Source organism: Carcharodon carcharias, chromosome 17, assembly GCF_017639515.1.
Source record: "Carcharodon carcharias isolate sCarCar2 chromosome 17, sCarCar2.pri, whole genome shotgun sequence".
Taxonomy (NCBI): Eukaryota; Metazoa; Chordata; class Chondrichthyes; order Lamniformes; family Lamnidae; genus Carcharodon; species Carcharodon carcharias.
Genome location: NC_054483.1, coordinates 17,188,514 through 17,214,736, shown reverse-complemented (window position 1 = coordinate 17,214,736; position 26,223 = coordinate 17,188,514). Strand labels below are relative to the sequence as shown.

The 26,223-nt window shown below is 41.5% G+C and overlaps 2 protein-coding genes and 1 long non-coding RNA gene across 3 annotated transcripts in view; 2 read left to right on the top strand and 1 right to left on the bottom strand.

Moving 5' to 3' along the window:
• LOC121289517 (sodium-dependent phosphate transporter 1-like) lies at positions 1-10,029 on the top strand. The gene is made up of 10 exons (XM_041208993.1): positions 1-490; positions 744-884; positions 1,554-1,639; positions 3,498-3,594; positions 4,397-4,516; positions 5,669-5,950; positions 6,718-7,282; positions 7,988-8,173; positions 8,991-9,075; positions 9,284-10,029. The coding sequence occupies exons 1-10, from the start codon at positions 202-204 to the stop codon at positions 9,437-9,439; spliced, it is 2,007 nt and encodes a 668-aa protein (XP_041064927.1). The 5' UTR covers positions 1-201; the 3' UTR covers positions 9,440-10,029.
• LOC121289518 lies at positions 84-26,216 on the bottom strand. Its single transcript, XR_005945600.1, has 3 exons — positions 26,168-26,216; positions 13,642-13,694; positions 84-532 (listed from the first exon to the last, which is right to left on the bottom strand). It is a non-coding gene; the product is annotated as an uncharacterized LOC121289518 (long non-coding RNA).
• Positions 11,373-26,223, top strand: part of snrnp200 (small nuclear ribonucleoprotein 200 (U5)) — a 54,244-nt gene continuing 39,393 nt past the window's right edge. The window contains exon 1 of the mRNA XM_041208992.1: positions 11,373-11,390. Coding sequence (XP_041064926.1) covers positions 11,388-11,390 — 3 coding nt within the window. The 5' untranslated portion in view covers positions 11,373-11,387. The remainder of the gene's footprint in view (positions 11,391-26,223) is intronic.

Genomic DNA, 26,223 nt, shown 5'->3' with positions numbered 1-26,223 from the left:
GTAAGACAAATGATTAAGCACAGTGGATAGCAATTACTGCTGCACAATACTTGAGTGTAGTGCATATTAATCTTCATAGTCTATTTAATCCAGTTATTTATTACATATCCAAATATTTTGTTACCTTATTTTGTATATTTAAGTCAATAGTATTTTTTTAAAACTCAGTACCTCTAAAAAGCATTACAAGCCCGAGTGACCATGGCACTAGATGAGTACGTGTGGATGGTTGTAGTTGGTTTCATCATTGCATTTATTCTGGCGTTTTCGGTGGGGGCCAATGACGTTGCCAATTCATTTGGGACGGCGGTTGGTTCGGGAGTACTGACACTCAGGAAGGCCTGTGTCTTGGCAACCATCTTCGAGACAGTGGGTTCTGTGCTGTTGGGTGCCAGAGTCAGTGAGACCATCCGCAAAGGAATAATTGATGTGGAGGTGTTCAACTCGAGTCAGCAAGTGCTAATGGCTGGATCAGTCAGTTCCATGTTTGGTAAGTAGCAAATGGTGGACTTAAATTTATCTTGAGCTGTAACTTTGTGTAAAAACAAAAGATAGTTATGCCTAGGAACTTTGAACGAGATCATGGTTTATCTAGAACCATCTTGATTGATAACACACAGTACCGTGAAATTACTACAAGTATTACTCTTACATTTGATTGATATTCTGGAAATGAACCAGCTGAGATTCAGTATCTCTGTTCTTTGTGGGATAATATGACATGTAATCTTGTTTTTCTACAGGTTCTGCTGTCTGGCAGTTACTGGCTTCATTTTTGAAGCTCCCTATATCTGGTACCCATTGCATTGTGGGTGCTACCATTGGTTTCTGTTTGGTGGCTACAGGTGCCCATGGTGTCAAGTGGTTGGAGCTGCTCAAGATAGGTGAGTTTATAGCTTGGGCTGAGATATGGCTTTTGGTGCATTTTAAATCTGCAGCATGACTGATTAATTTTTACTTGAAAAACAAAATTGTAAAACATCAAGAATGATTCTGTCTCCTTTGAGACCAAGATCATGGCCTGGATAACTTTATACAATTGTTTACAATCCATTGCAAATGAGAATGCCATGTCTATTGCAAGTCCACTGATAGTGTTGCAAGAGTTTCAAGTTAGTAGTAAACATTTCCTTTTGTTGTTGTGAAAGAGTACTTTGTACTTTTTTTAAAGCCACATTATGGTGAGTCCCTTGAGTTCCTGTGCTAAGGTTTCTATGTAATTCTAGTGCTGATTATTAAAAAAGAAAAACTCATTTGGCACTGAAATGGTTGTAAAAAAAATTAATTTTGGAGCATTTGTGGACACAAGCCTTTGTTTAAGCACAAAATATAAGTACATGATGTTACAAGGATACCACTACATTTGTTAAAGTCTCAAAATATGCAGATTGAAATGTGGACAACATTTAACGGTTAATGCTGTTTAATGTGACCACAACACTGATGTCACAATGAATACCAAGAAGCTAAAACAAAATTTGAGATTGCACTGCACTTTTATGACTAATAGATCTGTGTGCATTCTAAGATTCTTCTTTTTGCAATTTACACAGTGGCTTCTTGGTTCATCTCACCACTGCTGTCTGGAATCATGTCTGCTGCTGTCTTTTACTTTGTCCGTTTCTTCATCTTACATAAGGTAGGGAAATCTGACCATTTCTGATTCTGACTAAGGTAGCACGCATTGCTGAAGTTGGTGCTTAGAAAAAGATAAATTTGTGCTTGGGGATGTGCAGTCAGCAATGTTTCATGCCCCTCTAGTGGCTTAGTTATTGGTGGCTAGTGTGGAATTAAGCTGAACCTTCATCTCTATCAAAAGTCTAAACAGAACAATCTTAGTACAGCTCGGGTGTGATAATGTACATGTCACAATTTGCTTCATACTTCAGATACTTGTTCCTGAAGGCATCCACTGAGGCTTGGCGGGGGTGCTTGGTTTGTAGCGACGGTGAGGACAGGGGTTTGGTATGTGAGGTGAACAGATGAGGCCTTTAAGTTGAACGCACTTGTCAGGGATGTTGTTGCATGAAACATGATAAAGTAAAAAGGTGTGGGTGTTCATCTTCAGGAGAGGAGAAGCTGGTAGAAAAAATGAAGTTAGTGATTTGTCTTTTTTTCTCAATTAAATTACTACTTTCTTGTAAAAAAACGATTGCATAGTCATGGAAAATGACAGCCATCTGAGTAATGAGAGACAGTTAAGTAATAACGAATCCATTTTTGTCAGGGTTTAGTTTTTCCTGCTGGTGAGATGCCAGGGAAAAGTAATATGCTGAGATATTGCCTGCTACACAATGGTCAGCTGAACAGTTACATTGTGATCAATTTAGGATATTGCTGCAGTTGCATAACATTGATTTTGGAGGGGTGGTGGTGGTGGAAGTAATGCACAGATTTCAAATTTGACTAAAGCAGTCTGTGTTCCATGTTGCAAGGTCAGTTCATAGATTTTAAGTTGCTAGTGACCTTGCATCTTTGTTCATTCTTTGGGAATTCAGCTTCTTTGTCTAGTTATTTTTAACATATTAGTACACTGGCACAGAGCCAGAAACATGACAACACATTGCTGAGATCAGGCGTTCACTGGGCAGCAGAGAGTTCCTACCACAGGTCTCCGCCTCAGGCTAGAAAAAGAACAATGGGCTCCAGTTTCTTGTTTATAATTGGTGCTTGGTCTAGTGATTGGCTAGGAACAGTAATTAATTTAGATTTGTGAGGCACCTGCTTGCACAGGGAGCTGAGGCTTTCATTTAGTGACCTGGTGAAATGATGAGCTAGCATCAAACAGTCATTTGGTTATCAATATTGTTTTTAAATTGAGATGGTTCGGTGCAGCTATTCTGTGGGGATACTGGTGACTGAGGAAGCTGCAACTCAAAATGTCGGTCACTCAGTTGTGCTAAGCCAGTGTCTGTCTGCTTTGAACCAAACAGACTGTGTGTCTGTTTCTCGGCCCTGCATGCAGTTGCCACCTTTATAATTAAGGGAAGAGCTCTGTGATCACCTTAATTAGCAAGACCGTGGCCTTGCCCCTCCTTTTCTGGACCCTCCTCTAGTCCTATGACCTGCCAAGATTTATGCTCCTCTATATCTGGCCTCTTGTGGGAACCCTATTAATGATCCCACCATTGGGATCCATGAAGCATCATTGTACCACCTCCAAGATGAGCATAGCCTTCCTTGGAGATGATAACGGTGCAGTTTTCCAGGTTACTTTCATCAAAGCCCTATAGAATTGTAGCAGGACTGTCTTGTTCTTGTGCTCCAAGTCCCCCTTGCAATAAAAGCCAAGGTGCAATTTGCCTGCCTAAATGCTTGTTGAGCATGCATGCTGAGTTTGTTCCTTTGCATGAGTGCACCCAAACCTCTCTGAACATCAACATTTAAAATTTGCTCAGATGCTGCTTGTTTCTAAAAAGCTTAGATTGGATTGTGGTTGGAACTAATATGCTAGGTTTTTAATTTTTGTTCTTGGTCTTGAACTTGTTGTATTGCAGGCTGACCCAGTGCCAAACGGTCTCCGAGCCCTGCCTGTTTTCTATGCCTGTACAATTGCGATAAACCTTTTCTCCATCCTGTACACAGGAGCACCTTGTAAGTACCAAGTGGTGGAAACTGAATTGCAACTCAGTTTAGTAAATATTTGCACAAACTGCACATTGCATTCCCATCAAGGCTTACACTTATATTCACAGGATTTGGTTACATAAGTCTTTTGAATAGCTTACATAATTGTGTGCTTATTCAGTCATGTGTTCCAATCACATCTAATGGTAATCTGTTTCCTTCTGAAGCTTGTCTGTCTTAAAACCTGTTGGCTGACCATTCCTTTGTTCAGTACGCAGTCTTTCTAAGTGAATCTGGGGAGGTGGGCTGTGAGGAGTGTGGTCAACTAAGAAAATTATCAACTTGCACTAAATACTGTAGAAACTCTTTTTTCAATATGGCAATTTTAAGCCTGGATCTGAGCAGTAGATGTGAGGTAAGAACTATTGAAGAATCCTTGGTCAAGTCAGTCTTTCTAAATTTGGTGTGGGGACAGAATATTTAATAGTGGCATGTTTCATGAGTTCAAGAGTATGGCCAGGGGGAAGTGTTTCCTAGCCGTGTAATTCTGTCGAACAATTTATCGATGGACAGCAAATTCAAATTATTTCAAAGGATTAATGAATGGTTATTGTTTTGCTGCTGTCTTCAAAAGGACAGCTTTCTTTCATGTAATCTTGAGTTTTACACAGCCTTAACTGTAGGAATGAATGGTTTTGCCCCAGTGGTTTTAGTTGGTACCTGCGGAAGTTTTCTTGTTTCTTCATGTTTTTCCTTTTCGGGTGGGGTAGAAATGCTGGCGTATTAGACACTGCCTTGTAATTCTAAAGCTTTTGTTTTCTTGTCCTAGTGTTGGGATTTGACCGGATTCCCCTTTGGGGCACAGTGCTGATTACATTGGGGAGTAGTGTCATCTGTGCTCTCTTCATTTGGTTCGTCATCTGTCCCAGAATGAAGAGAAAAATTGAAAGTAAGTGAAATTTACAGACTTCCACAGTGAGCTTTCAAGTGAGTTTATGGGGATATGAGGTGAAGGATAATGAGTATTTTGGTTTATAAACTTAGTTTTTCTATCAGTTTATTGAAATAGGGGAGTCCCAGGATAGTGTCACAATGCAAATAACCTTCTCCCTCTTGTATAATGAATCACAGTATAAATTTGTCGTGAAAATTTTTCTGAGGCAAAATGTCACTTGCCTATAGGAAGGATGGGAACTGTGCACTGGATTTGAACAGTTTTTCTCCTCCAACCCCTCCATGCTTTCCTTGTCACCAAGAAGCTGAGAAATAAAACTATATATTTGGCCATCAATTTCTTTGGGCAATTGCACATGTGAAGTTCTGGTAATGAGTGTATTTTGTGGAAGCTGCTGCAGTTAATATCATGTAATTTGGTTTCTTTCACTATTATTTGTTCTTGAGTTTAGAGTTGTTTACTGTTTTGAGAGGGACGGATAACAAAGGTTGATTGTGGTCTCCCTGACATTTTTTAATAATTGTTCTTTTGTCATTTTGTTAAAACTAGAATGATTAAAGTTGATTGCAAGTGAAGTGAATCAGAGCAGTTCTGACTTCAATTACTGTGATGAGTATGGTCAACCAAGAAAATTTTAACTTGCACTAAATACTGTAGAGACTTGGGAGTTGATGTTCATGTGGATTTAAGTAGCTTGATATCTAGCTATTTGCTTGAAATGATAGCAGCATTGAGGCCAATTATTACTTTGTATTCCTAATGTTATTAGTCAGTTACTCCAAATGGGCCAGTAGCATGTTGTCTGAGATGTCTTTGAGGGAACAAGAATTATATATACAGTACATTCCAACAAGCCGGTTTGTTGTTAATGCTGCAAGCTTGTTCAATGCAGAGTGTTGCTTGCTTCTCATAACCATTTTAATTGGTTGTATATTGTGTGCTGAACTGATGAAAGAAAGTATGTATTCGATAATAGTATGGAGAGACTTTTATCAATCGTTGTCCGCATTAAGCTAATGAATAATTCAAACATTACATTGAGGTCTTAAATAGAAACTGATTCTTGATTTTATAATCTAGGTTTAATGTTATTTGATTAAGGCTCAAGATGATTTTGTGCTCTTTTTCAACATTTGTGCTCAACAGGAGAGGTCAAAGCCCATAAGGCACACAGTGTACTAGATAAGAAGAATGATGATTACTATTCAGTTCCCAAGGATGAACTGGAAGAGACTCATTTGAAGGTTCTGTTGACTGATGCAGCATCTGAAATAAAGACTCCCCTTACAGATGGGGTTTCTGTTCTACCAGCCAAGCAGAGTTTGGAGAAGTCAAGTGGAAGAATTGCTTTCATCGGAGATTCAGCAGAGGATTTAAGGAAAGAAAGTGGAGAGATGAAAGAAACCAATATTGACCATGTGATGAATGGTAAGCTATGAAATTAGTTCTTCAAATGTGAACTCTGAAGATGATCTAGTGGTGCATGCCAAATTTTGGACAATGGACAAAATACTTTGGTGTACTAATGATAAGAGCAATAACAGAGAAAGCTGGCTTCTCTTCAAAACAAAGTTTGAACAATTTTGATCTTAAATAATGTCTCAATGGTGTTTATTAAACCTTTTGGTGGTTGTAAGTCTATTTGCTGACTTGACATCACAATTGGCTATTCTTCCTGCAGTAACTCATGGGACAAAGTAGTGAAATTCAACTATGTGTACTTGCTTCAGAAAGTTAGTTTTCACAATTTCTTGGGTGGTGGGAGTTGGAAAATAAATAATTAAATAAGTGGATACAGAATTTTGAAGCTTGGGTTTAAGTCATGGTATTTCATTGGGAAACAGTCTGACTATTTTCGACCAGTTTTGGGTTGTTATCAGATTTCTGATTGCCAAATGAATTTAGTGGCCATCACTGGCCCCTTCCAAATAAGTCAAACAGACTACTTAATCTTTAGCTTATTGGCCAATATCAGGCTACTGCTCATCGTTTTTGAACTGAGAAGGTGGTGAAATCTTATCTAGTAACTGGCTTACAATAAACTGAAGCCTCATCTGACCAGAAACATGCTTTATCTTGTATTCTAGTTTCTTAAGCTAAGTGTGAGCTTACATGATGCAATAAGCAAAATGCATACTAATGTGGAAGTAGCTTTTCCTGAAGCTTAAATGATTTTATGTTCATAACTGTTCAAGGGACTGTGCAATTTGGAAGCAATCATGTGCAGTTCAACCAGGTTATTGGTGATCAAACAAGTACCAATGGCTACAGTGGTCACTATCACACTGTACACAAGGATTCAGGATTGTACAAAGAACTTCTTCACAAGTTGCACTTAGCCAAAATGATTGACTGTTCTGGGGACTCGAATGAACCAAGCAGCAGGCCACTACGTCGCAACAACAGCTATACGTGTTACACCATGGCAATTTGTGGCATGCCTCTTGATTCCTTCAAGCCCAAAGAAGGGGAAGCAAAAGCTGAGGAAATGGAAAAACTGACATCATCTGGCTTGGAATCGAAAAAACGTATCAGACAGGATAGTTACAGCAGCTACTGTAATGCTATGGCTGATTCCAACAAGAGTACTGAGGATGGAAGCGTGAAGCTTGAAATTGACCTGGGAGACCGTAAATGCAGTGATGGGTCGGTGGAGGAATGGCGTGAGCAGGAAAAACCTGAAGTTGCATTACTGTTTCAATTCCTGCAGATCCTGACTGCCTGCTTTGGCTCCTTTGCTCATGGTGGTAATGATGTCAGGTGAGGAACCTTTTGCATTGCATTTCTGACCAGACTTAACACAATGTGTTTAATTTTTTTTGTTTTTGGTTCTGTTTCAAATGGCTTGTTATTGTGGGTTCAGACTCCTAATTACATGAAGGTTCAGCATGCTTTTTCTAAGTAAGAAGCCAAACATTGCAAGTAATGCATGTGTAAGTTGGTTAGGCCAGGTGAACTTATATCTATTTCATGTCTTTAATGTTGTAAAACATTGTGGCACTTCACACGAGTTTTTATAAAACAGAGTTTTTCACTGAGTCAGCAATTCAGGCAGATGGTCAAAGAGGAGGTAAATTTTGAGAAAAGACATGTTTAGGGAGGCAATTCCAGAGCTTGGAACTTGAACAGCGGAAGGGACTACTGTGATTGCCAAGTGGAGCATAGGCACATTTGTAATGTTGGCAGAATTTTGAAATTTCATGGTGCTGTAAGAATCTGCATTGTCTCAGTACAAATGGTTATTTAGGCAGATGGTATAATATTTTGAAAGGAATTGGATTGAACAATTTGAGAAAGATGGGTGCCAAAAATGGATTTCATGTAGATACCTGTGGAACCAGGATTGTCTTGGCTAGATATGCTATAAATTCTGTATGGGAAGACAAATGGTGACTGAACGAGAAAATACTTGGCTTAGCAGCTTGCATTTATTTCACATGACTCAAAAACTTTTTTTTCCCTCAGCAATGCAATTGGTCCTTTGGTGGCTCTGTGGGTTGTTTACTACACGGGAGATGTTGCCTCAAAAATGGAAACTCCAATCTGGCTGCTTTTGTACGGAGGTGTGGGCATATGTCTTGGTCTGTGGGTCTGGGGGCGGAGAGTTATACAAACTATGGGCAAGGATCTGACACCAATTACTCCCTCAAGGTAAGCATTTCTGTCCTTTAAAGCTTCATGAGTTTCTATGATTTGAGTATGTTGAATATATTAAAGTGTACACGATCCAGGTTTTTGTGCATTGCATTTGGGCTCCAGTCGGCTTGCTGACAGTATCTTTGTGATCTCCATGTTGTACTTCGTTGTATGGAGCTTAGGAAGGTCAAGTTTAAGCAAGTTGTTTTGGTTGAATAACATGATTAAAAATCTGGATAAAATTTACCACGCACTGAGGAATACAATTACTTTTTTCTGATTAACATTTTACGGTAAAACTTGTTTTGCGAGCAGTGAAGAATGTTGAGACTATTTGATGTGAGCTTGAGTAGCTGAGTACAGTAAAGTTATTCTCTTCTAGTTCCAGCAGTTTCTGGCAGAGCATGAAAAATATGCTCCGACATCTAAGTGGCAACTTTTCACAATAGCCAGCCCAGGTGGTTTTGGCTGTTTAATGCTATAGACTCCATGTCCTAAAAAAGGTAGGTTGAAACTGTAGTCATGGAGCATGTTGCCCAGCATATGAATTCCTTCAAGTAAGGTGTTTTTCACCTGCTATCATGCAAGGAATGATGGGCATAATATAATTTTTATCACAATCCCTGGACAAAGATATTCCAGAGAAATAACTTGGGATTTGTTGCAATAGGAAAGACCTTGAGTGAGGTGGTTTGCTTCCTAGTTGAAGCATTTAATTTAATTGTAGTTTCAACCTTTCAGTTACTTAGTAGTACAAAATTCTATTGTAGCAGCATAACTGGTCCCATGGAGTAAGTTAATCCATGTTGTAACACATGATTTACTTTTACAGTGGCTTCAGTATTGAATTGGCCTCTGCTCTTACTGTGGTGATTGCTTCGAATGCTGGTCTTCCTGTCAGTACGACACATTGCAAGGTGCGTGTCATCATGATAGTCAACATAGTTTTATGGCCTCCTTATCTGAAGAGAATTGATGGAAAATGTGTTTTGGAACCATATTCATGATCAAATTAATTAGAATACACTATGCAGGCAATTAAATTATCATGGTACATAAAATGCTCATTTAGAAGGATAGCTGTTAAACTGTTAACAAAACACTAATGTCCTCTTATTTCTGCAGGTAGGGTCAGTTGTAGCTGTTGGCTGGATGCGTGCCAAGAAAGCTGTTGACTGGCGTCTCTTCCGAAACATCTTCATGGCTTGGTTTGTTACAGTCCCAATCTCCGGTCTTATTAGTGCTGCCATCATGGCTTTATTCAAATATGCTATCTTATAAGTGTGCTGAACAACTGCCTAAGCACCATCTACATTCAGGCAGCATTGCTGTGGTTATGGCCCTGTGCTTCAGTAGAGCAGTTTATTCAGATTGTTGTGTGAATCCTGTAATATGGAAGTCAAAGCAATCACTTGAGTCTTCAAAACATCAGTATACATTTAAATAGAGTCCAACTTGGCTGAAATTGTGCTGTACAAAGTAACTTTTAGTTTCTTTTTTTTCTTAGACTTTGTGATGCTGAAGTAATTTGAATGAGAGTCAATTTTTTTGTATAGTGAATTTATTACTGCATGTTTTTAATTAACAAGGCACATTGCTATTTAATACTGTGAACTATGAACTGGAGAAGCTTCTTAATGACATTTAAAAACTTGAAACAAGTATGCATAAAGCACTGGGATTCTAGTTAAGCCACTTGCATGTCCGCTTGAGCCAATATGATGGTACCAAAGAGTGGGGCAATCAAGTGCAAGATTCACATGTGCACAGTTTTTTTCCCCCCAAGTCTTCCATTTAAACCTGACGAACATTAGAAAAACATTCATTTGTAATTGAAGTTAAATGTTCATTAAATATTAGCAAGCCTTGCACTACTCTTGTGTCTTTTATTAAAAAGCTTGTGATAAAATACAAAAGATGTATTGAAATTCTTGTGTTTTGTACAGGTCACCTGTGGAAGCTTGAAGACACTTGTTATGAATTTGTAGTTGCATGTTAAATTACATATCTCAACTTAGTGCTTTTGATGTATCCACCACTTCAGGCTCAAACCTTGTTCTTGCAGCATTAATGGCCAGCTGAACAGGATCTGTGTCAATAGGTTGGACATCCCAGCTATTGGGCATATTCAGTTGAAGTAAAACCAAAGCTCACTACAAGATAGGAAGGGGGTAATACAGGTTTAGTACTAGGACCACTTAATTTGCAGAAATGAACTAAAATCCAAAGTACAACTTGAGAAATTGCAGACAGAGCCAATTTTTTCCCGGGGGGGGGGGGGGGGTTAAAAAAAAAGTTAAGTGCATAGAACCTTGGTTCAATTATATTAGTACAGTGCCTAGTTCCAGTTTGGTAATTTAAAACCTCACTGGGACCAGACTTCCAGTGAATTGTATAACCTGGGATATAGAGGGCTTTAAACTAAATGGTCAGGGGCAGGGCTTGGGTAAGGTGAGTTTTGGGAAGCTTGAGATAGTAAAGATAATGGAGCAGGGTAGCAATATTGGGTAATCATGACCAGTGCGACAGGAAAGCAGTGGATAAACATCAAGTAGGAGAAAATTGTTAAAAAGAAGCAATTTTGTGCTTTTAAGAATGCTGCTTGAATGCAGATAAACAGGGTGGATGAAGTGATAGCACAAATTGGCATAATTGAGCTTCTTGGCCATTAAAAAGTTATGGCTGTAAAGTGACAAGAGCTGGGATCTGAATATTCAAGGGTATTTGCCAGTTCGTGAAAAAGGGGGCGGCTCTCTGGAGGGATGAGTTCAGTATAGGAGTGAAAAATGACCTTGGTTCCAAGGATCAAAAATGTTCAGTCAGTTTGGATGGAGGTGAGATGTAGCAAAGAATGTCATTGGTGGGAGTGTCTTATATGCCCCTGACAGAAGCTAGGACTGTAAACAAGGTACTGCAATAATTGGGGAAGTTTTAATCATGTCATTTGGCTAAGTCACAGTAGCAAAAATAGCCTGGATTTCAAAAGTAAATTTCAAAAGTTTCTTAGAACAATAGATTCTGGAACCAACCAGGCAACAGACTATTTTAGACCAGGTAATGTGTAATGAGACAGGATTGATTAATGATATCATAGCATAGGTAAAAGTGATTATAACATTGAGAAATTCCTTGAGTTTCAGGGTGAGAAATGTGTGTCTGAAACTAGTGTCTTAAACCTACACAGGTATCAAGACTGAGTCGGCCAGAGTGAAATGGGAAAATGAGTTAAATGGTAAGACTACAGACATTTAAGGATATTGAGTACTCATCTAAGATATATTCCACTGAGGCACACTATGACAGGATGTGCCATCCTTCTAAGTAAGTTAAGGATGCTATCAAATTGCAAGAAAATACATACAATGCTGCAGAGGTTAGTGGTAGCTCAAGATGGGGACAATTTTACAAAATGGCATAGGATGGCTTAAAAGAAGAGGGAGAAAATTAGCAAATAAATAAAGAAAGTAAGTTTGTACAAGGATATAAGCAAGAGTGGCTGAAGAAAGCAGTGGTCCCTTGGAGGGTGACGGTCTTTCATAATGGTTGGGGGAGGGGAGCAAACAGCAGAGACTTCGAACAAGTATTTATATCTGTCTTTGTAGAAGCTACAAAAAGCATCTATGGAGAAGTAGGAAATCAAGAGCCAAAAAGGGAGGGGGGCACCTAAAACAATGATCACTTAAGAAAAAGTATCAAGTAATGGGACTTAAGACTGACAAGTGCTGAAGTGACAAGTCATGGCCTGCATCCAAGACTTTAAGGAAGTGGCTGCAGAGACATTAGATGTAATCTTCAAAATTCCCTCAATTCTGCGAAGGCTCTAGCAGATAGTAAAACTGCAAATTATTTGAAGGAAAAATGGAGAAAAAAGGCACAAATATAGGCCAGTTAGGTGAACATATGTCATGGGGTAACTGTTAGAATCCATCAGTGAAGAGTTAATAGGACATTAGGAAAATCATAACACAGCAAGGCTGAGTCAATATGCTATTGTGAAAGGGAAATTTATTCCACATATGGGGTTGGCGAGGATGAAGCAATTAGGGTGGATAAGGGGAACCAGCATATGCAGTGTATTTGAATTCCTGGAAGGCATTCAATACAGTGCCACAAAAGGTAATTGCACAAGTGTCTTGTTATTGGGGTGATATTAGGATTGGCTAACTAATGGGAAGCATTACATAAATGGGTCATTTTTTCATGTTGGCAAACTGACTCATGGAGTGCCACAGGGCTGAGTGCTGTGAGCATGACTAATTATTTATATTTGTGACCTGGCTGAAAGGACTGACAGCATTGTTGCCACATTTGCTGACAATACGAAGGTAGTAAAGTGCCTTGAGGAGGGATGGAGATTGAGTGGGCAAAAGTTTGGTACAAGGCATATGTTTTGGGAAAATGAGGTTGTCCACTGCAGGAAGAATTGAAAAGCAGAAGATAATTTAAAATGAGAGCACCTGCAGAATGCTGCAGTACGGAGGGATTTTATTCATGAATCTAAGTTAGCATTCAGGTAAAGCAAGTAATGAAGGCAGATGAAATATTAGCAGCCTTCATTTCAAGGTGGATGGGGTATGAGGCCACACCCCTACAGTACCATCTATAGTTTTGGTTTCCTTGGTTAGAGGAATATACTTGCATAGACAGCAATTCATTGCAGGTTCACTGGGCTGATTGCTGGGGTCGACTGAGGAAAAGTTGAGCAAATTGGGCCTGTATTAGCTGGACATGAGAAGAATGAAGTGATCTCATTGCAACATAAGATTCTGAGGGGGCTTGCCCAGGTAGATGCTGAATTTTCCCCCTCGTTGCGAAATCTACACCTGGGGCACAGTTTAAAAATAAGGTCTTTCTAATTTAAGACTAGGAGAAATTAATTTTTTTCTGAACCAATAGTTTTTGGCATTCTCTTCCACAGCAAGGAATCGCAGCTGGGTCATTGAATATATGAGGCTGAGTTAAAGAGAGTTTTGATCAAACTGGCAGAGCAGGCTTAAAGGGCTAAATGGCTGACTGCTCAAAGAGTTTCTAAAATTTAAAAAAGGCACAGGAGCAGATGCAAAAGCAGATTTACAAGGATGATTGCACCAATCACATCTATGATAGGGTTTATAAGTCGAAGATGGGGTTATAAATACAAGATAATTACTAATAAATCTGGTCAGAAATTTTTTTGACTTATTTAATCCATTTAACTCTAGGACAACTGGAGCCATTATCTAACCCTTAGCAGAAACACCATGCCCTTACAACTTATTCCATCTTTTCCTGAACTCTGCTGTTATGTCTGTACTTTTATTGTCATATTTGACCTGAAACAGTACTTCTGCCCCCTTCTCTTCCTGTGTGGGGGTAGAGGATGAGGGTCTCAGCTAGTTATTTGTGACTGGGAACTGTGGTTGGTATATGAAGTGTGAACATCAAGAATCAATTTCCTTTGATAGCTTACATAAATGCTTTGTAACATCTGGTTTTGTACTTACGATTAGGTTACCCCTTGTCTGTTCTCCTTCATCTTCCCAAAAACACAGTTAATCTGAATTTGCAAGAGGAAAAATATTATCTTGGGTTTGAGGTCCTAACTGTTATCCACTAGCTCTTGAAGAACATGGTACAGGGATGTTCAGTAAAAACATAAAATTAATATTTTGATATTCATTGACAACTAATTAAAAACCAGCTCACATGAGGGAAAATAACAAACAGCCTTAATTTATTAAAATGTCCACAGCACTTCACAGAACTTTTGAACAGAAATTGACATCAAGTCACAGATAGTGTAACATGTAACCAAAAGCTTTATCAAGAGATAGTAAAAATGCATAATTCTGAGATAATAGCTGAAGAAGATCAGAGGTGGGGAAGGGAGAGTGATGAGAATGAGTGTGATCAAAGCAGTTAATGAGAGAGAACTTCATAGGAAGCATCGAGTAGAAAAGCAAGCTTACACAGGACTTTTGGGCAAACTGCCTTAGGAAAGATATTCTGGATTATAAGTATAAACGTAGATCACAGAGATCATTCCATTTTCCCTTCCCAACTGCCTCTTGAATGAGTTCAGACGTTTTGTCACTGTTAATCTCTTCTGAGACCTAAGCACTGATTTTTACCAATTTATACTCATTTCCTTTGTTCTGTAGTTGTGATTTAACTTGAAATCGTACTCCGGATAAACCATTTCTACTAGATTTAGTACTGGTACGAGATATACTTGCGGTATTAAAGTGACAAACTGGATGGCTTTCAAGATGGGTGTGAACTTCAGGATTACTCAGATAAAAGGACTGCTGTTGCTACTGATAGAAGTTTTGAGCCAATGGCTTATTTGTTTTTCTGTTGCTTAGCAATGGACTTAGACATCTGCACACCCATGACCACAAATATTGTCTGGCAGAAACAGATAATTGAGGAGTATTCCATCAAACATAAATACTAGCATAAGCTTTAGTCATTACTGCTGAAGTTATTTTAACATCAGAAGGCACAAGTCACATAACTTCCTCCGTAAAGTTTGTGATGTGTTGTGCTTGTAGGAAGATGCATTCAAGATTTTCATCATTTTACCTATCATACATGCTATGGACTCGACAGCAATAGTTAAATTGTACAATCATAAGTTTATCAATACTTCAGTACTCTCTGTAGCTGGACAAATTTGTGTGTTTTGTGATAGACTAGATTTTAGGCAAACTTGATAGTGACTGGATAATCGAACACACTGCAGTTTATCAAGGAAAATGAACTATACTTCTGCCAGTGTATCACATGCTAGAAAATTGATTCAATTACGGCTTCACTCTAACAAAAATATCTTTATTCTGAAACTTTCCACTCATAAAAGCTACTGGCACACAGTACGTGAAATTGTCTTAGATATGGTTAAACAATAGTAGAACAATAGATTTCTTGGTATGAGGGAAAATCATGTCATACACCTCAATGGCTCTAATGAGCAATTTATTGCTCATTTTCTGGAATCGAGATCAGCAAATATCCAAGTGAAAAACTACTTCCAAACCTAACTTCAACCATGTTGCAGCATTCATTTTTTCCAAAATATAGTTTCAGCCACTTTGTGTTCAAGACTCAGTTTAATATTTCTGTAGCTAATACTATCAAATCCATAATTTTAACATACACATTCAAAGACTGAGTTATTCATATATTACACTTTCATGTGGCTAACTACCAGAAGCCATATAGCTCAGGTGGTCTCATTTCCTCTTAAACTGCAGTTTGAATTTAAATACACCCAAATATTTCCCCATTCTTTTACCCTACTTAGGACTAATCATAATAGCCACATCTTGGGATACGTGTACAACTTCCCATTGCAAAGAAGATGATTTCTATATTTCTCCCTATTTTATGCTTAATAAACATGCAATATTTTCACTCAACAACAACTCAGAAATTTCCTTATTCTTTCATGGGGTGTCAGCGTTGCTGGAAAGGCCACTATTTGCTCATCCAATCTGCAAGTTTTGCCCCAATCCACACACCATCCTGGCTTGGAACTATATTACTGCTCCTTCACTGTTGTAGGATCAAAATCCTGGAACTCCCTTCCCAGCAGTTTTCTGCATGTATCTGCGCCAGGTGGACAGCAGCAGTTCAAGAAGGTAACTCACCATCACCTTAAGGGCAATTATGGTTGGGCAACGAAAGCTGGCCTTGCCAATGATACTGATACCCTTTGAAAAAAATCATGGCACAATGAGTAAGGCACTTAACCAAAAAGTCAACAGAGTTTAATGCAAAACCACATGTATAGATTAAGAGAAATTAGGTTTTAAGGAGGTTCTTTAGGGATCAGAGAGATGATTTAGATCAGAGTTTAGGGTGTAGGCATTTGAAGGCATATCTGCCATTGATGGACAGATTCAAACTGGGGATGTGCAAGAGGTTAGAATTGGAGGTGTACTGAGATCTTGGATGGTTGTCGAACTGGAGGGGCTTTAAAAAGACATGGTCGTGGAAAGATTTGAAGGCATAAGTGAGAATTTTAAAATTAAGATGCTGCTAGACCTGGAGCCAGTGCAAGTCAGCAAGCTCAGGAGTATAAGAAACATTAAGAAATAGGAGTGGATGTAGATCAAAAGGCCCTTCATTATTCAATGCTTCACTATTCTCTGCAATCATGGCCGATTTTCAGCCTCAACTTCATCTTCCCGGGGGCTTCCCTTTTCACTCGTTTTCCTGAGACACCAAAACTTTGTATTTCTCGGCCTTAAATAGAGCATCCACAACTTTCTGGGGTAGAGAATTCCAAAGATTCACAACCCTTTGAAGAAATTTCTCCTCATCTCAGTCACAAACAATCATCCCCTTAACTTTGACATTGCCCTATGTTCTTAATGCCCCAACCAGGGGAAATAAGCTGTCAGTCTACCCTGCCAAGCCCTTCAGAATCTTGTGTAGTTTCAATGAGATCACTTCTCATTCTGTGAAACTCCAGGCAGTAATTTTTTTTTTCACGGGATGTGAGTGTTGCTGGCTCGGCCAGCATTTATTGCCCATTCCTAAGTGCCCTTGAGAAGGTGGTGGTGAGCTACCTTCCTGAACTGCTGCAGTCCATGTGGTCAAATGCCCAATTTACTCAGTCTCTCATTCGATAACTCAGTCCAGGAACCAATCTAGTGAACCTGAAACCTGGAGGCAGTCTTCATGATGGAGAGAATATGGAGTCAGAAGTTCAACTCGGGCAGATAGACAAAAAAGCTGTAAACGGTCTGGTTGAGCCTCAGGCAATTGCCAGGGACAGCAATGAAGTTTATGGCTTGGAGACTGAGTTCATGGCAGGGACTGAAGATAATGCTTCAGTGTTCCAACGTTTACATGGAGGGAATTTTTGTTCGTCTAAAAGTGGATGTCGACAAGCAGTGTGACAATCAGAGACAGCAGAGAGGTCGAGGGTGATGATGAGGTGGAGCTTGTTAGTGCTTGTATGGGACCCAGTGTTTTTTCAAAATGTTATAGTTGTGGGGGGTGGTGGGCAAGGGACTAGATAACTCCATGGGGGACTGCAGAACTTTTATCACGTTACAAGAATGCGTTCTCTTGCATTTTCCATCCTTCAGTAATGCCATATTTGTAGAATATTTGTGACTATCTCACTTTAAATGATTAATAAAGTAACTTTGTAGCATCAGTTTCCTGTTGGATGAATGGTGCATTATATTGCTGCAGTCAAACTTGAATATGTGCTTTGTATTTCTCCAAAATGTTAGTTCTTTCTTCTTTCCATTCAAACACAAGATAAAGGAATACTATAGAAAACAGATTACAACTATAACAGGAATCAATGGCATTTTAATGTGAAGTGCAGATCAAAACACTTTACAACAGATAAGCAAATCAAGATATAAAAACAAAAAACTGCAGATGCAGGAAATCCAAAACAAAAACAGAATTACCTGGAAAAACTCAGCAGGTCTGGCAGTATCGGTGGAGAAGAGTTGACGTTTCGAGTCCTCATAACCCTTCAACAGAACTGAGTGAATCTAAGGAGAGAGGTTAAATATAAGCTGGTTTAAGTTGGGGGGGGTGGTGTGGTTGTAGGGACAAGCAAGCAGTGATAGGAGCAGATAATCAAAAGATGTCACAGACAAAAGAACACAGGCATTGAAGGTGGTGATATTATCTAAACAAATGTGCTAATTAAGAAAGGCTGGTAGGGCACTCAAGGTACAGCTCTAGTGGGGGTGGGGTGGAAAGGCTAGCAGGGCATAAAAGATTTAAAAATAATGGAAAGAGGTGGGAAAAGAAAAATCTATATAAATTATTGGAAAAAACAGAAGGAAGGGGGTGGGGATGGAGAAGGGAAGTCAAGATCTAAAGTTGTTGAATTCGATATTCAGTCCAGAAGGCTGTAAAGTGCCTAGTCGGAAGATGAGGTGCTGTTCCTCCAGTTTGCGTTGGGCTTCACTGGAACAATGCAGCAAGCCAAGAACAGACATGTGGGCAAGAGTGCAGGGTGGAGTGTTAAAATGGCAAGCGACAGAGAGGTTTGGGTCATTCTTGTGGACAGACCTCAGGTGTTCTGCAAAGCCCGGTTTACGTTTGGTCTCTCCAATGTAGAGGAGACCGCATTGGGAGCAACGAATGCAGTAGACTACATTGGGGGAAATACAAGTGAAATGCCGCTTCACTTGAAAGGAGTGTTTGGGCCCTTGGACGGTGAGGAGAGAGGAAGTGAAGGGGCAGGTGTTGCATCTTTTGCGTGGGCATGGGGAGGTGCCATAGGTGGGGGTTGAGGAGTAGGGGGTGATGGAGGAGTGGACCAGGGTGTCCCAGAGGGAACGATCCCTACGGAATGCCGCCAGGGAGGGTGAAGGGAAGATGTGTTTGGTGGTGGCATCATGCTGGAGTTGGTGTAAATGGCGGAGGATGATCCTTTGAATGCGGAGGCTGGTGGGGTGATAAGTGAGGACAAGGGGGACCCATTCATGTTTCTGGGAGGGAGAAGAAGGTGTGAGGGCCAGTAAGCGAGAGATGGGCCAGACACGGTTGAGGGCCCTGTCAACCACCGTGGGTGGAAAACCTCGGTTAAGGAAGAAGGAGGACATCTCAGAGGAACTGTTGTTGAAAGTGGCATCATCAGAACAGATACGACGGAGGCGAAGGAACTGAGAGATTGGGATGGAGTCCTTACAGGAAGCGGGCTGTGAGGAGCTGTAGTCGAGGTAGCTGTGGGAGTTGGTAGGCTTGTAATGGATATTGGTGGACAGTCTATCACCAGAGATTGAGACAGAGAGGTCAAGGAAGGGAAAGGAAGGGTCAGAGATGGACCATGTGAAGATGATGGAGGGGTGGCAATTGGAAGCAAAATTAATAAATTTTTCCAAGTCCCGACGAGAGCATGAAACAGCACCAAAGTAATCATCGATGTACCGGAGAAAGAGTTGTGGAAGAGGGCCGGAGGAGGACTGGAACAACAAATGTTCCACATACCCCATAAAGAGACAGGCATAGCTGGGGCCCATGCAGGTACCGATAGCCACACCTTTTATTTGGAGGAAGTGAGAGCAGTTGAAGGAGAAATTGTTCAGCGTGAGAACAAGTTCAGCCAGATGGAGGAGAGTAGTAGTGGATGGGGATTGTTCAGGCCTCTGTTCGAGGAAGAAGCTAAGGGCCCTCAGACCATCCTAGTGGGGGATGGAGGTTTAGAGGGATTGGACGTCCATGGTGAAGGGGAAGCGATTGGGGCCAGGGAACTGGAAATTGCTGATGTGATGTAAGGTGTCAGAGGAATCATGGATGTAGGTGGGAAGGGACTAGACAAGGGGAGAGAGAAGGGAGTCAAGATAACAAGAAATGAGTTCCGTGGGGCAGGAGCAAGCTGACACGATCGGTCTACAGGGACAGCTCTGTTTGTGGATTTTGGATAGGAGGTAGAAGCGGGCCGTCCGAGGTTGGGCGACTATCAGGTTGGAAGCTGTGGGAGGAAGATCTCCAGAGGAGATGAGGTCAGTGACAGTCCTGGAAACAATGGCTTGATGTTCAGTGGTGGGGTCATGGTCCAGGGGGAGGTAGGAGGAAGTGTCTGCATGTTGACGCTGAGCCTCCTCGAGGTAGAGGTCAGTGCGCCAGACAACAACAGCACCACCCTTGTCAGCGGGTTTGATGACAATGTTGGGGTTGGACCTGAGAGAACAGAGTGCAGTAAGTTCAGAGAGACAGATTAGAATGGGTGAGAGGAGCAGAGAAATTAGACGACTAATGTCGCGCCGACAGTTCTCAATAAAAAGATCAAGAGAAGGTAAGAATCCAGAGGGAATGGTCCAGGTGGAGGGAGAATATTGGTGGTGGGTAAAAGGATCCGTTGAACGGGGAGAGGACTTCTGCCCAAAGAAGTGAGCACGGAGATGAAGACGGCGGAAGAAGAGTCGAGCATCTGCCGAACCCGAAATTCATTGAGATGAGGGTGTAAGGGTATGAAACTAAGTCCTTTGCTGAGCACTGAACGTTCAGCATCGGAGAAGGAAAGGTCAGGGTTTTAGTAAACACCTTGTCAAACCTTGTTTACTAAAACCCGCTTTCACAGCCACATCTCCTTTCTCAGCGACTGTACCTGTCTCCGACTTACCTCACGTGGATTTCAACTGAAATTCCACCCCTCTTGTTTCGAACCCACCCAGGATTACAGGTATCTCCAGGACATAAACCGTTTCTCGGACTGCTGTTCCCGTCACATTCTGAGATCCACACTCATTGCCATGCGCCGCCATATGAACACACTCGGCCTCTCCCTCCAGCAGCACCACCACACCCTTTCTCGAAGCTGCGCGTGCCGCCAGTTTCATTTTATTCTTCGTCTCATCCAATGCCTCAACAAGAAACTTTCTCTTTCTCTCAAGTGCTAAGGAACGCAAGCTCCAACAACTCATCGACACCAACACCCATCTAGGACCCTCCACCCCTGCCTGTCCCTCCGTCCCCACCCCATCTTCCAATCCCAGCCCCGGCAGTATATTCACTATACCCCCTGACCTTCCCCTCTCCGACGCTGAATGTTCAGTGCTCAGCAAAGGACTTAGTTTCATACATTTACACCCTCATCTCAATGAATTTCGGGCTCGGCACGATGCTGAACTCTTCTTCCGCCATCTTCGTCTCCGGGCTCACTTCTTTGGGCAGGAGACCTCTCACCGTTCAATGGATCCTTTTACACACCTACAATATTCTCCCTCCACCTGGACCCCTCCCTCTGGATTCTTACCTTCTCTTGATCTTTTCATTGAGAAATGTCGGCGCGACGTTAGTCGTCTCAATTTCTCTGCTCCTCTCACCCATTTTAATCTGTCTCTCTCTCTGAACTTACTGCACTCCGTTCTCTCAGGTCCAACCCCAACATTGTCATCAAACCCACTGACAAGGGTGGTGCTATTGTTGTCTGGCGCACTGACCTCTACCTTGCAGAGGCTGAGTGTCAACTCACAGATACTTCCTCCTACCTCTCCCTGGACCATGTCCCCACCATCTTCCTCCCACAGCTTCCAACCTGACAGTCACCCAACCTCGGACGGCCAACTTTTACCTCCTACCCAAAATCCACAAACAGAACTGTCCCGGTAGACCGATCATGTCAGCTTGCTCCTGCCCCACGGAACTCATTTCTCATTATCTTGACTCCCTTCTCTCTCCCCTTGTCCAGTCCCTTCCCACCTACATCCGTGATTCCTCTGACACCTTATGTCACATCAACAATTTCCAGTTCCTTGGCCCCAACCGCTTCCTCTTCACCATGGACGTCCAATCCCTCTACACCTCCATCCCCCAACAGGATGGTCTGAGGGCCCTTAGCTTCTTCCTTGAACAGAGGCCCGAACAATCCCCATCCACCACTACTCTCCTCCGTCTGGCTGAACTTGTTCTCACACTGAACAATTTCTCCTTCAACTCCTCTCACTTCCTCCAAATAAAAGGTGTGGCTATCGGTACCTGCATGGGCCCCAGCTATGCCTGTCTCTTTATGGGGTATGTGGAACATTCCTTGTTCCAGTCCTACTCCGGCCCCCTTCCACAACTCTTTCTCTGGTACATCGATGATTACTTCGGTGCTGCTTCATGCTCTCATCGGGACTTGGAAAAATTTTATTAATTTTGCTTCCAATAGCCACCCCTCCATCATTTTCACGTGGTCCATGTCTGACACTTCCCTTCCCTTCCTTGACCTCCCTGTCTCAATCTCTGGTGATAGACTGCCCACCAATATCCATTACAAGCCTACCCACTCCCACAGCTACCTCGACTACAGCTCCTCACACCCCGCTTCCTGTGAGGACTCCATCCCATTCTCTCAGTTCCTTCGCCTCCATTGCAACTGTTCCGATGATGCTACCTTTAAAAACAGTTCCTCTGACATGTCCTCCTTCTTCCTTAACCGAGTTTTCCACCCACAGTCGTTGACAGGGCTCTCAACCGTGTCCGGCCCATCTCCCACGCATCCGCCCTCACGCCGTCTCCTCCCTCCCAGAAACATGATAGGGTCCCCGTTGTCCTCACTTATAACCCCACCAGTCTCTGCATTCAAAGGATCATCCTCCGCCATTTCCGCCAACTCCAGAATGATGCCACCACCAAACACATCTTCCCTTCACCCTCCCTGGCGGCATTCCGTAGGGATCGTTTCCTCCGGGACCTCCTGGTCCACTCCTCCATCACCCCCTACTCCTCAACCCCTACCTATGGCACCTCCCCATACCCACGCAAAAGATGCAACACCTGCCCCTTCACTTCCTCTCTCCTCACCGTCCAAGGGCCCAAACACTCCTTTCAAGTGAAGCAGCATTTCACTTGCATTTCCCCCAACGTAGTCTACTGCATTCGTTGCTCCTAATGTGGTCTCCTCTCCATTGGAGAGACCAAACGTAAACTGGGCAACCGCTTTGCAGAACAGCGGTCTGTCCACAAGAATGACCCAAACCTCCCTGTCGCTTGCCATTTTAACACTCCACCCTTCTCTCTTGCCCACATGTCTGTCCTTGGCTTGCTGCATTGTTCCAGTGAAGCCCAACGCAAACTGGAGGAACAGCACCTCATCTTCCGACTAGGCACTTGACAGCCTTCCGGACTGAATATTGAATTCAACAACTTTAGATCTTGAATTCCCTCCTCCATCCCACACCCTGTTTCTTCCCCCTTCCTTTTGTTTTTTCCAATAATTTATATAGATTTTTCTTTTCCCACCTCTTTCCATTATTTTTAAATCTTTTATGCCCTGTTAGCCTTTCCACCCTACCCCCACTAGAGCCGTACCTTGAGTACCCTACCATCCTTTCTTAATTAACACATTTGTTTAGATAATATCACCACCTTCAATGCCTCTGTGTTGTTTTGTCTGTGACATCTTTTGATTATCTGCTCCTATCACTGCTTGCTTGTCCCTACCAACCACCCCCCCCCCCCCCCAACCCAACCCACCCCCTTAAATCAACTTATATTTCACCCCTCTCCTTAGATTCACTCATTTCTGTTGAAGGCTCATGAGGACTCGAAACGTCAACTCTTTTCTTCTCCGCCGATGCTGCCAGTTTTTCCAGGTAATTCTGTTTTTGTTAAGCAAATCAGGATTGTGGACACATAAACTATGTTCCTCAGCTTTATTCATGTTGATTGTCATATTTTGGACTGACATGTATCTGTGTGCATACAGCTTTCATCAGATACATGTGCATAGCAGTTTGCTTTATTTGATATTATCAACATACACATTTAAGACCAGTTTGGGGCAACTCCAGGGTAAAGTAGCCATCGGTTAACTTGTTTAATTTGTACCAGTAACTTGATTGCATGTATCTCATCAAAGTATATGTGATATAAACATAGGAGATGGGGTGGTATGGCAAGTTGAAGACATCGTTGTGCCACTCCAGCCCAAGTTGATGGGAGAATCTTAGGTTCAACTGGCTTTAATGGTTACATGTGAAAATGTCAGATTAATCTAGCTAGTTCCCAGTGCCAATGATTTTCAAAACATAAGCCTGACAGCAGTGCAGCCTGATTTGTGAACAAGTCATTTTACTTGTGTAAAGGAAAGATCTTTTTTCCCCCCATATTACTGTGGGATACTTTAAAGCAAGCTTGTGGGGGCTACGTTGTGTGTGTTTGTGCGTCCAGTTTAATTAAACTGCAGACAGTCAGGCTGCAAGGTTTGAATCATCAAAAGGTATTAGGTGTAAAACAAGAATTTGGAAGAGAGATAGATAAACGAGGATGATACAGTAGATACAGTGTGAATAGAATTTGCATTTTTAGATAAATTGAGAGGTTGTTTGATTTTCAAAGAAATATAAGATGTTCACAACTGGCAAGATAAATAGGTGAAGTTACGAAGTTTATTTTTCCAGAAAGTGCTGACCATAATTACAACATGAAAGATTTTTATATTCTGGGAAAGGTAACTTCCAAAGACAGGTTGAAACAATGAGATTTACAGATCAAAAGGGAGAAAATGTATTTAAAGAAAGAAGGAAAGCTGTGTGGGAAGTATGAGATCTTGAAAGGTGCCCTGTATGAAACAGACCTGTGGGGAAAAGCCTTTTGCCACCCCCCTGGAGAAGTTTGCTGTTCCAGTAACCGAGGTTGTGTTAACTTTGGAGATCCATTGTCGAGTGAGAGGAAGAGAGTGGGTGCTTGTGGTAATTTTGCTGGATGTTTTATAGATTAAGAGTCTATTTGGAGTGTTGCCTGAAAGGGGTGTGTAGTTGAAAGTAGTTAAGTCGAAATCTGGTGAGAACTATTATAAAACTAAATGTAACCAGTCTTGTGTGTTTACTTTTTCTTTTCTTTTGTTATTAAATGTTTTAATTTAATCTTAAAATCTCTAAAAGTGGTAGTGGACTCATTACTCCTGACTTTAGTGCACAGATCTTTTCATAATAAATACAAATTGCAAAATCGTTGTACTAGCGTGGCCAAGTTTCCCTTTGGGATTTGGTCAGCCTGGTAAATACCACCTGCCATATCATTGGTAAGTGTGAAGAAATAAGTTTAGCCACGATTGGTAATTTGTTCAAAAATTATAAAACATTGTCCAGAAAGACTTCAAACTCAATGCAACAAAACACGGATGAAGTAATCTCAAGGTACTTGGATTTCCAACAGTTCTCTCATTGGAGGCGGCAACAAACATGATAGCGGAGCAAAAAAAGTACTTTAAAACTTAGAACTCAAAGAATGATTGAAGAGGTTAAAAGACGGGAAACTTCGTACTTGCAGATTGAATGTAAAAAGAATATGGAAGACCACCTACTATTTACTGATCCTACATATGCTAAGAACTCCTAGTTAAAGTGCGAGGATCATATTGCAAGATAGCAAAGGTGGAAAACAGACGGGGAGAAGCCAAAAAACAGAGGTCTTCCAAAATACTTCACAGCCAACGAAGTACAACAGGAAATAACTGCAGAGCAGACATCAGAGAAGTACCAATGAAATATCGAAAAGTTATAAACAAAAAAAGCTGGAAGCTAAATTCCCTTATCAATTAAGCTTTTATGCAGCCTTCCCATTACACCACCCACACTCCCAATCCAGATTTGAGTGTATTGGACTACTGGATGGTTTTAGACTTAAGGAAATTAAACATTATAGGGGGAAGGTGTTTGACAAAATAAACGAAGGCTCTTGAAATGACTTTTGTCATTGAAAAATTAATATAATGAGAAACAATGCTGATCCCAACAACATCAACAAATAAAAATGGGTAAAAAAAAAAAATGGACCAAAAGGCTCGATTTGCAATCCATGAGTAAGGTGAAAATCACTGAGATTTTCAATGCCCCATGAAGGGAATGAAGACAAAAGACGGCGATCAGCGACTCCGCTGAGTAGAACTGATTTTGCATACTCTGAAGTTGACAGCTGCACATGATAAACATCAGAAGGGGTTAGAAAAGGAGTAGAGATCACGGGAGACTGCCCCCCCGAAGTAGAGATCTGGAGATATTATCCCAGCCCATTCCACAACTTTGCCACCAAGATCAGAGCACAGTAGAGTTTTGCGCCCGGATGCAAATGAGATGAGCAGTTTTGGCAGCTTTAAGTCAAAGTCCGTGTCGGACAGGGAGCCGGACAGGAAAGATTGGTCAAGACACGAGGTCAGACAGCGGGATGGCAAAAGGTGAATCGCATCCAACTTGACTTTGTGTCTCGTGCCTGAAGTTGCACTCACGACAAGTCTCCAGCTGATCCGGGACAAGCAGTGTCACTCAGATAGTTTAATTCGTGTTATTCACAATGAACTGGAGGCAGAATAAAACAATCGAAGTCCAACTTAATTTCTAATAACCCCCCCCCCCCGCCCCCTTTCTCCTCTCCCCGGGGGTCCCGCAAATGGTGGGACGGCGTCTAAAATGGCGGTCGAGCGAGCGGTAACAACCTGTTCATATTTTAGTCAGCAGCGGGGCCATTATTCTGCCCACAGAACGAAATAAAAAAAAAAAAAATCTTGGCCACGCAAACCCTCCTCATTCATCAACGGGGGAGGAGGGGTAAAGGACTCACGAATGTGAAATGATGTCGGTCCAGACGGCAGGTTTTTCCTCCTCCTTTGATAGGCC

Coding starts and splice junctions, on each gene's coding strand:
- LOC121289517 (XM_041208993.1), top strand. CDS start 202: ATGGCACTAGATGAGTACGTGTGGATGGTTGTAGTTGGTTTCATCATT. Junction 491..743: donor ATCAGTCAGTTCCATGTTTG/GTAAGTAGCAAA, acceptor GTTTTTCTACAG/GTTCTGCTGTCTGGCAGTTA. Junction 4,517..5,668: donor AATGAAGAGAAAAATTGAAA/GTAAGTGAAATT, acceptor TGTGCTCAACAG/GAGAGGTCAAAGCCCATAAG.